This window comes from Sinocyclocheilus anshuiensis, unplaced genomic scaffold, assembly GCF_001515605.1.
Source record: "Sinocyclocheilus anshuiensis isolate Anshui unplaced genomic scaffold, SAMN03320099.WGS_v1.1 scaffold248, whole genome shotgun sequence".
In the NCBI taxonomy this organism is placed as follows: Eukaryota; Metazoa; Chordata; class Actinopteri; order Cypriniformes; family Cyprinidae; genus Sinocyclocheilus; species Sinocyclocheilus anshuiensis.
Window position 1 is genome coordinate 759,468 of NW_015555734.1, and position 16,656 is coordinate 776,123.

General features: G+C 38.1%; 2 protein-coding genes across 2 annotated transcripts in view; one reads left to right on the plus strand and one right to left on the minus strand.

Moving 5' to 3' along the window:
• The window catches only part of LOC107673033 (integrin alpha-10-like), a 41,878-nt gene extending 36,321 nt beyond the window's left edge, over positions 1–5,557 (plus strand). The window contains exons 22-31 of the mRNA XM_016466461.1: positions 1,172–1,264; positions 1,373–1,449; positions 1,722–1,811; positions 2,328–2,412; positions 2,503–2,616; positions 2,713–2,820; positions 3,644–3,757; positions 3,867–3,962; positions 4,986–5,099; positions 5,232–5,557. Coding sequence (XP_016321947.1) covers positions 1,172–1,264; positions 1,373–1,449; positions 1,722–1,811; positions 2,328–2,412; positions 2,503–2,616; positions 2,713–2,820; positions 3,644–3,757; positions 3,867–3,962; positions 4,986–5,099; positions 5,232–5,288 — 948 coding nt within the window. The 3' untranslated portion in view covers positions 5,289–5,557. The remainder of the gene's footprint in view (positions 1–1,171; positions 1,265–1,372; positions 1,450–1,721; positions 1,812–2,327; positions 2,413–2,502; positions 2,617–2,712; positions 2,821–3,643; positions 3,758–3,866; positions 3,963–4,985; positions 5,100–5,231) is intronic.
• Positions 5,558–5,652: 95 nt separating this feature from the next.
• Positions 5,653–16,494, minus strand: LOC107673034 (DNA-directed RNA polymerase III subunit RPC3-like). Its single transcript, XM_016466462.1, has 15 exons — positions 16,381–16,494; positions 15,203–15,349; positions 14,814–15,078; positions 13,861–14,064; positions 11,449–11,531; positions 11,255–11,359; positions 10,954–11,046; positions 10,669–10,749; positions 10,501–10,552; positions 8,092–8,152; positions 7,858–8,008; positions 6,739–6,840; positions 6,603–6,652; positions 6,365–6,514; positions 5,653–6,268 (listed from the first exon to the last, which is right to left on the minus strand). Exons 2-15 carry the CDS (start codon positions 15,347–15,349, stop codon positions 6,187–6,189), a joined length of 1,626 nt encoding a protein of 541 aa, XP_016321948.1. The 5' UTR covers positions 16,381–16,494; the 3' UTR covers positions 5,653–6,186.
• Positions 16,495–16,656: the final 162 nt, after the last annotated feature.

A 16,656-nucleotide genomic window follows, 5' to 3' on the forward strand; every position in this document is an offset into this window, starting at 1 on the left:
GAGTAATATAGTTGATACTTCACTAATAAAGATCACAAATATATATATATATATATATATATATATATACACACACACAAAATATACACTACCATTTAATAATTTGAGGTCAGATATTTAAGACATTAATAATTTTATTCAGCAAAGATGCATTAAATTAATTAAAAATAAAAACATTTATAATGTCACGAAAATGTATTTCAAATAAATTCTGTTCTTCTGAAATTTCTATTCATCAAAGAATCCTGAGAAAATGTATCATGGCTAAAAAAAAAAAAAAAAAAAATTAGAATATTAGTGTAACGAAGCGTCACTCGAAGTGGGATCCATAAGCAGGCTTTATTACAATCGTGGTCAAACAGGCAATGGTCACATACCAGCAAACACAGTGACGGGGGGCAAACACAATCGTTGTCAGTAAACAGGCTAAAAGTCGGGGCAGGTGGCAATGAATCACAACTCGGAGACAAGGCGGATAATTCAGAAGGCAGGTAGCAGAGTATCATAAACGAAGTACAGACAGGGTCACAACAGGCAGGCAAAACAGAGAAAACCGCTCAGAAACGTAAACCGCAGTAAAACAAGACTTTGCAATGAGCTGGAAGGAACAGACTGTTTATATAGGCCAGCTGATGGGCTACAGCTGGGCTAGGTGATCAGTGCCAGATACGGTGCTGATGGGAAATGTAGTGTGAGAGTGTAAGAGTCAATATTTGGGTGAGGGAGCCCTCTGATGGTCGGAAGAGGGAATAATTGTGCATTCACAATTAGAATGATTTCTGAAGGATCACGTGACACTAAAGAGACTGGAGTAAAGGCTGCTGAATATTCAGCTTTTTATCACAGGAATAAAGTACATTTTAAAATATAGTTATTTTATTTGTGATAATATTTCACAATATTACTTTTTTACTGTATTTCTGATCAAATAAATGCAGTGTTGATGAGCACAAGACATTGTTTAAATAAAAAAATTGTAAACTTTTTAAAGTTAAACTTTTAAACGGTAGTGTAAGTAAACAAAATATTCTTATTTGTACACATAATTTATACAAAAGTACAGTACAATCCACTATTTCATGAATCACACTTGGTCTTGCTTCTTACAGTAATTTCTCTTTCTGCCTCTTTTTTTTCTTGCCTCTTTCTTTCTCTCCTTCTCTCTCTGTAGGAAGACGCCCAGTTTAAGATTGAATGCACAGCTCTAAGCTCCAACAGTCACTCCTGTAATGTCAGTTACCCAGTGTTCCGCTCTCAGTCGAAGGTAAGCCTCTGAAAGGACAAAGTTTTGTTGTCATGATTCATTGAAACAATCATTGAGCTGTTTTGGTTCATTGACCAGTGATTCTCCCAACTGCCTCATTTTTCTCAGGTGAACTTCATGTTGGAATTTGAGTTCAGTTGTACGTCTCTCATCAGTAAGATCCAGATGAAGCTTGTTGCTTCCAGGTACACACACACACACACACACACACACACACACAAACATACCTTAAACCATTAGCAAATGGCACTGCCCAAGGATGTTATGGCCATTTATTTTTAATAATTAAATTTTGAAGATGCATTTGAAGTCATTTTCGACATTGTGGCATGACACTTCTGTGTCATTCTGCGTACAGCACCCAAACATTCAACACAACATTTGCAAATGCACATCTACAGATGTAAACAAGCATGTGTTATGTTAAAATGTATACTAAATGTGTGTTTTTCCACAGTGACAGTGTGGAGAGTGAAGGCACACTTTCAGACAACAGTGTTCAGTTACAGAGTATTGTACAGTATGAGCCCGATCTCTTCATCACAAGGTTAGATACTTAATGTGAAGATCCAGTACACACGTCTGAATGTCTGCTTTTCTTAATAGTTGACCACTAATGCGAACTTCAGTACTTACAGTACTTACAGTAGTAGCAGCACACATCTTTATTCGACAAAATGATAATAATAATATAAATATTATTGTTGTTATTATTATTATGCCAAAAAGAATAATTTTAATTACAAAAGAGTAATGAAAATGCTGCTACTCAAAGTCCTTTTATAGTTCATTCAATTCAATTGTTTTATTAAATAGCCATGAGTAAATAAAGGCTTTTTACATTTTCTTAATCCCGAGTGCCTTGGCCTTATATGTTTTTACGCTGTTTCATCCCTTATCCAAAGAGCACTAATAATAAATAATAATAAATTATTATTATTTCCTTTATACGTTTCCCAACATCACCTTCCCTTTTACACCTAAGTACAACCTTAAAAAATGTATGCATGTTCAGTGTACAGTATGCATATGTGGTTGTCTTATTTCGGTTAATTTCACTCAGTGACTCCAACCTAAACCGCTATGAGGTTCACCCGACCAGGACCGTGTCCGAGGGGACAGGACCCGAGTTCCACACACATTTCAAGGTGGGTGAAAGTAAACCTGATCGGCTCATTGGTTTATATTTAAAAAATCAGAAAGCTCATGAGTACATGCGAGTATGTTTTTGTTATCAGGTGCAGAATCTGGGCTGTTACGCTGTCGGTAATCTGGAGCTGAGCGTCAATTTGCCTGCCGTGGCTTCAGGAGACAGAGTTTTTGCGACTGTGGTTGATGCTTTCTCTCATAATGTTAGTATCACGTGCATGCGTGTATACAGTCTTACTGTAATTCATATGCATCTTTGTGTTCTTGTAGTTGTTGATGGTTTTTCTGTTTATTTGTAGTCTTCAGGTGTGAACTGCACTATAATCAGTGATCTTTCGAAGTTAAAGTCCAGTCAGAGAGATGTACGTCCACTTCACCCAGAAGACATGAAGAAAACTGAACTATTGGTGAGAATACAGATACTATGTTCACTCCCGGTTTGGTTATGAAAGAAATTAACAACTGCGTTCTATAACTGAAGTAAATCCATTGAGTTTTCAGGACTAACAACGGAATTTTGAGAGTGAGTTTAGTTGATTTGTGCTGAATGGACTTGAAATTGACAACTTGCTGTCTCTGCATAGACATTGCTCTTTGTCTGGTTAAAAAGTGGGATAAAATTCCTGTTAAGTGTTTGATTTGACGAGAGAATAAAATAAAAACAAACTGGAATGAACCAGAGAGTTTTGGCTGCATATCTACGAAATAGAGAGGGATACCCACCCTAAAATTTAAAATGCATCTATTTGTTTTGTTTTTTTTTGTATAAAGATGCAATTTATACTTGTAATTAATAAAGTAATTATATATATATTACATTTCATTTGGAAATAAATTAAGTTACATTATTACATTTTTAGTTGATTTGTATTAATTTATTTACTAAATAATTTACTTATTTTAATTAAGTAAATAAATTAAGTAAATTAAGTCATTTTAATTAAGTAAATAAATGTACTTATTTATTTTAAGCACATTTTATTTATTCATTCATTTTAATATTATTTTTATTATTTATTATTATTTTTTTCTTTTTTTTTTATAGTTTTTCTTTAAACATTTCCACAGACTCCCAAGCACTTCCTTGTAAACACTAGTTTGAAAACCCCTGACCTAAAGTACCAGGGCCGAAACCACCATCAGAGGGTGCATGAAATGATTCTATATGTAAAAATAACCGTTAATTTATGTACTGCTGTTAAGCATCTTATCTTTTGCTTTCATATTTAGAATTGCACTTCCTCTTGGTGTGTGGAGGTCGTGTGTCACATCCAGCAGCTACTGAAGGGACAGACAGCCTTGATTCGCATCACCAGGAGGATACACGACAACTTCTTCAGACAGGTGACATCTCTCAGACTTTAGTACGCACAGGCAGATGGCTACAGAGGTGAGATGTGTTTACTGGGATGTGTTTGTGTTTCAGTCTCTAACTACTGTGTGCTTCTGTCAGGCCAAGTTTAAAGCAGTGACAATTGTGGGCTCTTACCAGCTGTCAGCTCGAGAGTCCAGTCTGATTACAATGGGAAGTGCTGCCCTCTTGAGGGAGGTGAGAAAACTGACAGGACATAAACTCCTAAACCAGGGGTGTTCAGACCTGTTCCTGAAGGGCCACTGTCTGGCAGAGTTTAGCTCCAAACTTAATTAAACACACCTGAACCAGCCATTTAAGGTCTTCAGACTCACTAGAAACTTCTTGGCAAGTGTGTTGAAGCTGGTTGGCGCTAAACTGTGCAGGACGTTGGCCTTCCAGGAGCAGGATTTGACACCCCTGTCAAATTAACATTGAATAAACCATTGAAAGACAGTTACACAGGGGTCCAAAAGAGTGAGACCACCTGTGAAATGATTTTCTTATTTTAATTTTATGAAATGTTTCTGTTTTACTTTAGCATGACAATTTGAGCGAAAACTTGAATTCACAAAATCTCAAATTTACTTGATTAGTGACCAAGAAACTGTTCATTCATTCGTTTGTTCGTTCATTCATTCATTCATTCATCCATCCATTTATGCAAAATACTTAAACCTTATTTTCAGGATTAAATTACATTTTGTATCTGAGGTTTTAAACTTTTGGAGGCCACTGTACTTTACGTTAAATAATGTATGCACATTTAATGTAATTTCTGCACTTTCTATTAGTTGTCTCTGTTAGTGTTAAAAAAATAAGCTTGTTGACAAAAATGAAATCCTTCCCTACTAGGCAGTGCCTGCTCAAAAATATTGAATGAGAAAATGATCCACAGTACAAAAATAAAACACAAATATTATGAAATTGGTTATTGAGAATGAATGAGTAGATAAAGCCTCCATCACACTATGATTGGCCTATTACTGTATGTTGTTCACGTAATAAATCCCTCCTATTGTTTCTGTTAGCATTCCATATCCGCAGATAAATCTTAATAAATTATGGTGTTAATGGGAAGACTTATTAAAAAGTAGTAACCCACTCACTTATATATTGCTGCTGTTACATCAACATCAAACTTGAAATGACTTGCGAGCCGTTTCCTACAAATCCAGAGTTTTGTACCTGTAAACTCTCTTGATGTCTTTGTATGTATAGACGGTTTTGGAAGTGCTGAAGGGGCGTTCAATCCCAATCTCTCTCTGGATTCTGATTGGCAGCATCATTGGAGGACTGCTGCTTCTTGCACTCTTAGTATTTATCCTTTGGAAGGTACTGAGCACAACACATAAGCAGGCATACAGCGGCTACATCTGAAGCGCATTACTACCCCAAACACTTCATATTTACTAAAACTACTAGCACTCAGCAGTCTTAAGCCATGTGTTGAATATTTCTTCACAGTTGGGGTTTTTCACAAGGAAACAGAGGAAGGATGAGGATGAGAACGATGACAACTGACACTGCAGAGCAGACTGAGCAGTTTCCTTTACAACCAGGAGAAATGCCTTTTGTAGTCATTACTTCCACTTTGAGACATGGCACTTCTGCTCCAGGACCACAAAATATCCATTATCAAGTCCAGGTGGAATCTACAGACTTATTCTTCATTTTCTTTGCTGATTTTGGGGGGAAATCTGCAGAATGGATTTAAACCTGATGAAATATTTTACATGGAGCTGAGAGTGCTAAAAAATGTGCCAAAGTATTTAATAAATGGACACATAAAGGGGTGCATGATGTGTAAAGCTTTGCGAATGACGGGTGTATCAGTTCTTGCAGGTCAGTTGAGTCCATTATTCAGCTTGATGCCGGGTCATAGGTTCTCACACCTAACGTTTTATTTGGATTCTGTTGAGGCACAAAAAAGCACACGAATCCCAGTGTTGCAAAAGGTTTTACCGAAAGAACGAGCAGGAAAACAAGCAAATGCACTATTTGTGAAAAAGAAAATAATGAAATTTGTATTTAAGTTGAAAACATATGTAGTAATACCAAGCGATCAGTTTATTTCATTTTTTTTCTTAACAGAAATAACAATGTCTGTTTCAGTCTTCATGTTCAAGGCACATGCTTTTTTGACATCAAGACAAATTATTAAATAAAAAAATTGTAAACCATTAAATAAAAGAATTACATCTTTATTTTTCCTGTGGAAAATAAAATGGTTCACAACTACACAAAATACTCACACTATTAAATACAAATCAGTCACTGATTTGTAGCAAAAGAAATAAACATCTCCGTTTGAAAACAGCAATAGCCCCATCTACTCTTCTTTAGCCACCAATTTCACCTCTTTTCAAACAAACATCAACAACTTTGTTTTCTGAACTAGCCTACAGTTGCATGAAATCTGTCAGCGAGAGGCCTGTGTAGAGTTAATGTAGGATTTCAGAAGAAATATGGTCTCATCCACCTGGTTTTCACTGGAATCCAACCTGCCACCACGAGCACAAAGAGAAAAGATTAATGACTGGCCGAACATGAATCACGTGACTGATTCATATGCAGAGAGTAACTGGTTTGTGTGGTACTTGTTGATGTGGTGCCGTAGGGACTCGAGCTGCTGTCTTTCTGGAACTGTGATCATCTCCTCCACCTCCGTCAGCTGGGCCGCCTCTGCCCCTGTGGCCTGCAAGGATGCCAGGATGGCCTCAATTCGCTGGGACTTTTCCAAAAGTCGCCTGTCAAAATCAATTAACAGATTAATGACGTAATTAAGAACTAGTACTTAGATTAAATGTTTTTTTATTGACAAAAGGAGGGACTTACTTGTTCTCTTTGGTCTCGTACAGCCGCCTCTCGATCAGGTTGCCAACGGTCTGTATGGGGTCCGCATACAAATATGTCAAAACATTTTAAAAAGACCTGAACAAACACTCCAAGGACGTTTGTATGAGCTCTGTACCTTGTAGCAGTGTTGCAGAAGTAGTCTGGCAGTGGGCAGCTGATTAACTGTGTACAGGTAAAAGGTGCGAGATGGGGCGTAGTCTGGCGTTTTTGGGATTTCCTGTACATACAATACAAAGAGTGGTATGAAGCCTTTTCCAGGGTTATTACAGTTAACTACAACTAAAACCATAAAAAAAATAAATAAATAAATAAAATAAATGTTAACAGAAATAAGATATTTAAAAACTTTATTTCAGCTAGTTGACAAGGCAACCTTTCCTTTTTTTCTTTTATATTTTATACTAAAATCCATCTCAGGTGGTCTAATCACGAGTGGACAGCACTTAATACAGGTGAAAACATGGTCCAAAATGTTTTGTGATCACAAACTACTTTTGAAGGTAGTCAGAAAGTAAAAAACGTATTGTAGTGTAAATGCAAATCCATCCCAAAGTATCTCAGACAGCATCAAATGACACATACTCACCTGTCAATCATCCAATGAGCTAAGACAGTGGTATAAACTATGCTGATTATGTGTAGCTTTAAATTAAAACAACCATCCAAACAAAACTTTTGACTTTTTAAAATAAATGTTGCATTAGTGGTAATAATAATTATTAATAATTAAACTTTTTTATTAAAAGCTTGTGAGGAAAACTACTACATTGTATGTGAAAAACAGTATGCCAAAAAAAAAAAACACTAGGTGAAAAGTACCCAGATGGCATAATATTTCCGAAGAGATTCTGGAGTGTGCATTCAAAGGACACTTTACTATCCCATAAGGCCATGGGAGTGTGAATGGCAGGTAAGCAATGCAACTGGTGCTGTGTCAAATCAAACATGGCGAATGTAGTACGGATTGTCTTCATACTACCCACACATGTACTATATCCATATGACACCAGAGGCCTTGCACATTCAAGGTAAAAAAGGCTGTTTCTCGCTAAAAATAAGGTGGATAGAACATACATTTTTTAATGGTCGCGAATTTTGTCATGAAATATCATAGTACCTAGTTTTTTGTGGGTTTTTTTACTTTGAGCTTTAGAAACATTCACTGACATAGTGAGAAATGCTGCTGTAAATCTGTTGTCATCTGTAATATGAACAGAACCTGTGAGTGTGTTACCTGGAGCTGGACCAGGTTCTCAGACAGGAGTTTGTACAGCATGTCTTTAGCCTCTTTGGCTGGAATCATGGCAAAATCCTCCACCTGCTTCTGTTCCAGGTGCCGTTTCCGCAGTAACAGACGAAAGATTCGAGCTGAGCGGGAACCAAACCTGACATAAAGCATAGCCACATCATTCAACTAAGAACTAAATCAAAAGATTTCAGGAAGCTAAAACACTACGACTCTACTAACCTCTCTTGGACCACAGACTCCAGGGTGGCTCTGGCCAGGTTAGCCAGTGCACGGTGTAGATCTGACCACAGGGTCAAGGGTCAACCAATTTATTATTAGTTGCCTACTTTTGAAAGAAGCCTCTTATGTTCACCAAGGCTGCATTTATTTGATCAAAAACACAGCAAAATCAGTAATAATAGTGTATTACTAATAGAAGTAATGTTTCTATATTAATACCTTTTAATGGTTAATTTTTTAATGTATGTATGCTGATTTGCTGCTCAAGAAACATTTCTTATTGTAATTGAATTATTTTGTGGAAACTGTAAAATTAAAATATCTTAGGATTCCTTGATTAATAGAAAGTTCAGAAGGACTGCATTTATTTAACACCGAAATCTCAGTAACATTGCAAATATCTTTACTGTCACATTTAATCAATTTAATGCATCCTTCCTAAAAAAAAAAAAAAAAAACTTACTAACCCAAACCCCATACTTTTGAAAAATAAATAAATAAATAAAAACAATTTGCAGTTAGACATGGAAAGTATCCTTTTGTCCTTCAGGTGGTGTTTTAAAGGGATACTGACGACATACATTCCTCCTCCACTGTCGCCTGTCTTCCCCACAAATTCCATCTAGTAGAAAAAAATAGATATACATTTTGAAGTCATTTAAAACATTCTAAAGTCATTTAACTCCTGTATAAATAGCAACTATAAAGTAGTGTGTAGTGTGTATCCCTTTGCTTTACCGGATCATCCACCAGGAGAGAGAGGTATTGATCTAAAATTGGTCTGGCGTCTGGCGATCTGGATAGAAGAGCTCGGAAAATCTGATGGAAAACAGTAAGGCTTTGATCACACTTCACATCAATCTGGTTTGGTCTTCTAAGCTGATCTTTAGGACCGACTGTTCACACAGTCATTTGTCATTTTAAACACAAATGAACTCAATCCTAAAATAATTCGTCATATCACTTTAAATGTTTCTCAGTAAGGGCCCTTACGAAACAAAAATGTGCATGTCTGTCCATTACCTCGTTGGCTGAAAGAGCTTGTGTGAAAGCAGCGTGAGCCGGCGTGGTACCTTCACTCATCCGTAACATGGTTCTAACAATCTCACTGCTACTCTACAGGGGAGAAACAGAGAGAAATTTAGCCGATAAAGACCTACATTCTACCAACTACTTATTTCCCTGGGGGAGAAAGTCTAAATGTGAGAATCCAGAACATTCTGTCTCAGATACAGCCGTGAAAGAATATTCAGTCCACAACCTAATTATATCTCACAGCACATCTTAGATTATTTGATATATACAGAGCAGTGGTTATAGTCACCTGATCAAGTTTACAGGAAACAGCACTAATGATGGCCTGGTCCCTGAAGTGCAGGTGAAAGCGTTGAAAATTCACCTGCCAATAGATCCCGTCGTCATCACCACACTGGAGAGTGGAGAAAACAGATGTACAATGCAAAAAAACTCAACTAATGAACATGTGAATGGGTGAAGTCGTTATCACAATCGTAATACCTCACTATTGTCTGTCCGGGCTTTCTTTGCCGCACACTGGTCAGCTTCACCATCCTCGCTTGAGCGTCTGCGTTTTCCTTGACCTGAATGAACACAATTCAACCCCCTAAGTTTTATTCTCAATACAAAAATGTGCATGTCTGTCCATTAGGCAGAAAGAGCTTGTGTGATAGCAGCGTGAGCCGGCATGGTAACTTCACTCATCCGTAACATGGTTCTAACACCCCCCCCGCATGAAGACTGAAACTGCACTTCCAGGTTTTGAACAGTATATTAAATGTGATACCAGAAAGAATAGGACTTTGGACAAATGCTATGGAAATTTAAAACATGCATATGCAGCCGTAGCTAAACCGCCCTTGTCTAACTCTGACCATAATACTGTTCATCTGATTCCTACAGCCCTAAATAGTTGTAAACCCTTGGTCAAAACTATCAATGTATGGTCAGAAGACAGCATAGAAACACTGAAAGGTTGTTTTTTTATGCATGGACTGGGATATTTTCTCTAGGGAGCTAAGCCTGGATAATGCCACAGAAACTACCACGGAATACATAAAATTCTGTGTTGATACTGTGATTCCAAAACGGAAAATAAAAGTCTACCCCAACAACAAACCTTACATTACAAAGGAGGTGAAGGACTGTATTAACAGGAAAAAAAAGGCATTTAAGATCAGAGATCACCTACAACTTAAAACTGTACAAAAAGAGTACATTTAATCAATTTAATGCATCCTTGCTAAATAAAAGATTTAAAAAAAAAACTAAAAAAAAAACTTACTAACCCAAACCCCATACTTTTGAAAAATAAATAAATAAATAAAAACAATTTGCAGTTAGACATGGAAAGTATCCTTTTGTCCTTCAGGTGGTGTTTTAAAGGGATACTGACGACATACATTCCTCCTCCACTGTCGCCTGTCTTCCCCACAAATTCCATCTAGTAGAAAAAAATAGATATACATTTTGAAGTCATTTAAAACATTCTAAAGTCATTTAACTCCTGTATAAATAGCAACTATAAAGTAGTGTGTATCCGTGTAAGCTTTGCTTTACCGGATCATCCACCAGGAGAGAGAGGTATTGATCTAAAATTGGTCTGGCGATGTTGTAACTGGATAGAAGAGCTCGGAAAATCTGATGGAAAACAGTAAGGCTTTGATCACACTTCACATCAATCTGGTTTGGTCTTCTAAGCTGATCTTTAGGACCGACTGTTCACACAGTCATTTGTCATTTTAAACACAAATGAACTCAATCCTAAAATAATTCGTCATATCACTTTAAATGTTTCTCAGTAAGGGCCCTTACGAAACAAAAATGTGCATGTCTGTCCATTACCTCGTTGGCTGAAAGAGCTTGTGTGAAAGCAGCGTGAGCCGGCGTGGTAACTTCACTCATCCGTAACATGGTTCTAACAATCTCACTGCTACTCTACAGGGGAGAAACAGAGAGAAATTTAGCCGATAAAGACCTACATTCTACCAACTACTTATTTCCCTGGGGGAGAAAGTCTAAATGTGAGAATCCAGAACATTCTGTCTCAGATACAGCCGTGAAAGAATATTCAGTCCACAACCTAATTATATCTCACAGCACATCTTAGATTATTTGATATATACAGAGCAGTGGTTATAGTCACCTGATCAAGTTTACAGGAAACAGCACTAATGATGGCCTGGTCCCTGAAGTGCAGGTGAAAGCGTTGAAAATTCACCTGCCAATAGATCCCGTCGTCATCACCACACTGGAGAGTGGAGAAAACAGATGTACAATGCAAAAAAACTCAACTAATGAACATGTGAATGGGTGAAGTCGTTATCACAATCGTAATACCTCACTATTGTCTGTCCGGGCTTTCTTTGCCGCACACTGGTCAGCTTCACCATCCTCGCTTGAGCGTCTGCGTTTTCCTTGACCTGAATGAACACAATTCAACCCCCTAAGTTTTATTCTCAATACAAAAATGTGCATGTCTGTCCATTAGGCAGAAAGAGCTTGTGTGATAGCAGCGTGAGCCGGCATGGTAACTTCACTCATCCGTAACATGGTTCTAACACCCCCCCCGCATGAAGACTGAAACTGCACTTCCAGGTTTTGAACAGTATATTAAATGTGATACCAGAAAGAATAGGACTTTGGACAAATGCTATGGAAATTTAAAACATGCATATGCAGCCGTAGCTAAACCGCCCTTGTCTAACTCTGACCATAATACTGTTCATCTGATTCCTACAGCCCTAAATAGTTGTAAACCCTTGGTCAAAACTATCAATGTATGGTCAGAAGACAGCATAGAAACACTGAAAGGTTGTTTTTTTATGCATGGACTGGGATATTTTCTCTAGGGAGCTAAGCCTGGATAATGCCACAGAAACTACCACGGAATACATAAAATTCTGTGTTGATACTGTGATTCCAAAACGGAAAATAAAAGTCTACCCCAACAACAAACCTTACATTACAAAGGAGGTGAAGGACTGTATTAACAGGAAAAAACAGGCATTTAAGATCAGAGATCACTTACAACTTAAAACTGTACAAAAAGAGTTGAACCAGAAACTCAAAGAAGCAAAGGAACATCATAGGGGGTCAATAGAGGAAAACCTCCAAACTATGAACTCTAAAAAATAATGGGACTCAATGAAAATAGCCACCAACATGAAACTTACTAAGAAATCTTTGAATGTTGTAGATGAACTGGAAAAAGCAAATGAGTTGAATTATTTTTATAAGAGGTTTGACAATCATGATTTCTAAGTTGAATGTGATATGGTGCTTGATAATATTGCTATTGATGAAACTGATAGGCTAGAGATTGACCCTAAATCTATCAACAAGATTCTTAAGCAAATCAATGTCAATAAGGCCACAAGTCCAGACGGCATCTCTGCTTTTCTATTAAGAACATGTGCAGATGAACTGATACCTGCCTGGTGCCCCATTTTCCAGAGGTCCCTGCATTCTCACACTGTACCGACACAATGGAAAAAGGCAATTATTACACCTGTCCCTAAGAAACCCTGCCCGCAGGAAAATAACGATTTTAGACCTATTGCCTTAACTTCTGTTGTGATGAAGTGCATGGAAAAGCTCATTATGAGCAAACTACAGCTTGATGTAGGCCCACAGTTAGATCCCTACCAGTTTGCATATAAACACCAGAGAGGCACTGATGATGCAATCAACAGTATAGTGCACCTAGTGACTAAACATCTTGAGAATCCTAAGGCCTATGCCAGACTGTTGTTTGTAGATTTTACTTCAGCCTTTAACACTCTGCAGCCTCATGTTCTCTTGAAAACACTGCAGCGGATGAATGTCAACCCTTTTATTATTAAGTGGTTCCACTCATTTCTAACTAATCGTAGTCAGCAGGTCAGGGTGAATAGGACGTTGTCTAAATCTTTGACCATCAGCACTAGTGCTCCTCGGGGGTGTGTTAGTTCCCCGGTACTGTTCACACTGTACACTAATGAATGTACATGTAGTACTGCTAACAATTACATGATTAAGTTCTCTGATGATACAGCTATCCTGGGTCTCATATTAGATACATCAGATTCCGTTGCATATAAACATGAGGTTCAGAACTCTGTTCAGTGGTGCGACAAGCATTCTCTCATCATCAACACTAAGAAAACAGTGGATCCCAAATCCATTGGAGACCACTTACCAGTGGCCATCAATGACCAGAACATAGTCCAGGTTGATTCCTACAGATATCTAGGCATACACTTTGATAACAAGCTGACATGGAGTGTCCAGTTAGAAAACATCTGTACTAAGGTTCAACAGCGACTACACTTTCTACGTAGGCTGAGGGTCTTTGGTGTTAACCAGAGAGTGTTGCTTTTCTTCTATCATGCTGTAATTGAGAGCCTTCTCATGGCATCTCTGCCTGGTTTGGCAATCTCAGTGTACAGCTGAAAGCACAGATTACACAGTTAACACAGAGAGCCATGAAAATCATGGGAGTTAAGCAGCATCCCACACTTCAGGCTGTCTTTGCTGAAACTATCATCAGACAGGCCCGAAAAATTATTTCAGATCCCACCCATGTCCTCCACCCTGAGTATCAGCTTCTTCCCTCGGGGAGACGCTTTAGACTTCCCCAGTGCAGGCTTAACCGCTTTAAGAATTCCTTCGACCCTCTGTCCATCAAAGCTTTAAATGATAAGTCAGCCAGAGGTTGACCACTAAAAAGTTTCTTAGTATGTGATGAGTGTTTTGACTGAAGTAACTGACCGGTGAGATTGATATAGGGTAGTTTGTAGCAGTCTGGGTGGCTCTCTGGTTCAGTGGGCTGTGTTGCAACCGGAAGGGGGGTGTCGACTGCTCCTGAGCTTGATGATCCTGCTGAGGCCAAAGGAGGACAACGCTGCAGGAAATGAGTCTCAACCAACTGGGAAAACACAGAGACAACCTCACTGTAGTCCATACTCTGGCCCTCTGTTGCAAAAAAAAAAAAAAAGAATTTCAATAGGTACATCTCAAATAGAAGTCAAGACATAAGAAAGTAGGGCTGCACGATAAATCGCATGCGATATTTAACGCGCATCTTGTCAGGAAGTCGGTTCTTTAATCAGCGGTAAATCTCCATCACCTGCGTGCTTTCACATTGAGCAGCATTAACTACACAGAGCCGTTGTTCACTGATGAGCTGCGCAAAAAATCACGCGAATATGAACGTGGTTTCGCGCAACTCGTCAGTGAACAACGGCTCTGTGTAGTTAATGCTGTTCAATGTAAAAGCCCGCAGGTGATGGAGATTTACGCTGATTAGAGAACCGGTTTTTCTGACAAGATGCGCGTTAAATATCGCATGCGATTTATCGTGCAGCCCTATAAGAAAGTGGATGGAGCATATTTCAGATGTAATAATAATAGGGCCTTTCGCACCGCGGGAACCTTTTCATAGTACTAGAACTAATTGTGGAACTACCCACTTTTTGGCGTTTTCGCACCGCCGGAACTGGGTGAGGAGGTAATTCTGACTTTGCCATGACCATACCAATATGGCCTCAGTTAAGTTTGGTTTAAAGGGGCTGAGTATGCTTTAAAGTTTATATACTTTATACTGTTTATATCACATATACTGTAAGCCAAAATCCTTTAAAAATATATATTTTTTTAAATCCTGTTTTGTTTACATATATGAATTAGCCCTTCAGTCTACTTGTATTCTTATAGTTTCTCACCTGGCATATTGTGGGTCAGCCGGTCTGCTACAGTCTTGACTGTGCTGCTCATAGTCATATGTCCTCTCTGCAGTATCTCCTCAACAATGAGCTCGCCTGTGTCTCCATAAAGACTCTTGGCGGTGTAGATGTAGCGTGGATAACGGAGCATGTGGAAGACGTGCTCACAGTTGATGCGATATTCCACAGGTCCTGCTGGACCACGACGCCCAGCACCAAACGTACACATCCCATGCTGCACCAGCACACACAGAGACTTCTTGACCTAGCAGGAGAAGAGTGTGTTAAAGAGAACACGATGAATTTACTGGCTCTGTAAATGGAAGACAGAAAGAATGAGACAAGAGAGAAAAGGGTGTGATAGAGAAAGTTTAAGTACATGACATTACCAGGTCAAGAGGAAGTTTGGTCTCATGGGCAAGAGCTCGCAAGGTCAGAACTCCACTGCGGATGAGATGCGTGCCCACTTTCTCCACCACATTTCCAAAGTGCTCCTGCAGTAACAGCCCACATAAACGCACCTCCTGCGTTGTCATCTGCAGAAAAGAGAGGAACAACAGATTAAATACCTGATGAAATAACATGGTTTTATAAACACAAATTTTGCAGGACCGACAAAGGAGCGGAATCATATTTTTTTGTGACAAAATATAAGCTTTCAGGACAGACCATAAACTCTGAGGCAGTTACGCAGGGTTGTAGCAGCCCAGAGTCTTTGTAGTTTCAATTTCATTTTTTTAAACTCATCTTTAATTGATGAATTCCCAATGAATAACTACACTACCCATAATCCTGAAGAACGATCCACCAATCAGAAAAGTTGCTGTAACTAAAGAAACAAAAACTCCCATGAAGCATTGTGAATGATGTAACTGATGAATGCCTTCACTCTCAAACTACTGGTACGTATTTTAATATTTTACAATAAATTAGTTTTAGTAATAAGTAATGTTGAATAAAAGGTAAATAAATACATTTAAATAAACTTTAACATACAGTTTTTTATAAATATAAACAATGACTGTGAGTTCAAAATCTGTATTACACAGTCGTTTCTAAACTGACTGCATCATTAAATTGTTTCATTCCAGAGGCATGACCCAGACAGCAACATAGTGTTGGCCCAGATCCGGCCCACATCAACTGTCTGCTGTGTCTGCTGTCGTCAGTGTTGATCTACTGCCAATAATCCCAGTTATTTTTACTACTATATAACCATAACAGATAAATATGATATATTCTTGATGTGAACTATATATAAATTATGACTAATTCTAATGTCTAGTAACAACATTTTCTTTTGTATCTGTAACTAAATTAGCACAGATCACAGTGTTGTAAGCTGTAGCTACAGTAAAAGCGGCATATTAATAGCACTAAAAGAACATCATATTCAAAACGTATAGGAATAATTATTCATATTTAGGTTCTAGGTGATACTCGTTACACAAACTAACACATGAAAGCAGCATTAGTTGCTGTCTAGCCGTTCTACAACTCAAACATCTCATGTAGCCTAACATTGCACAAAAAGACAAATCATGCACATGCACAAACATGAACCTACCTCTAAAAAGTATCTAGCTGTAGGTGTTTTGAGTTTTAATTTCACTTTTTAATCTCACATGTGTTGTTCAGGCGGTGTCTAATGATCAGTGACGAATTTCCGTGTTCATGTGGAGTTCCAGTGTGATGCCTGATCAGCGAACGAATCGTTGCAATTAACTGATTCTTTTAATGATTCAGAAGAACCGAATGTGAATCGCTCGACTATAAAAACTATGTTCTGAGAGTAAAACAATTAGATGCATGACATATTGAAAACATAAACATAATATACGAC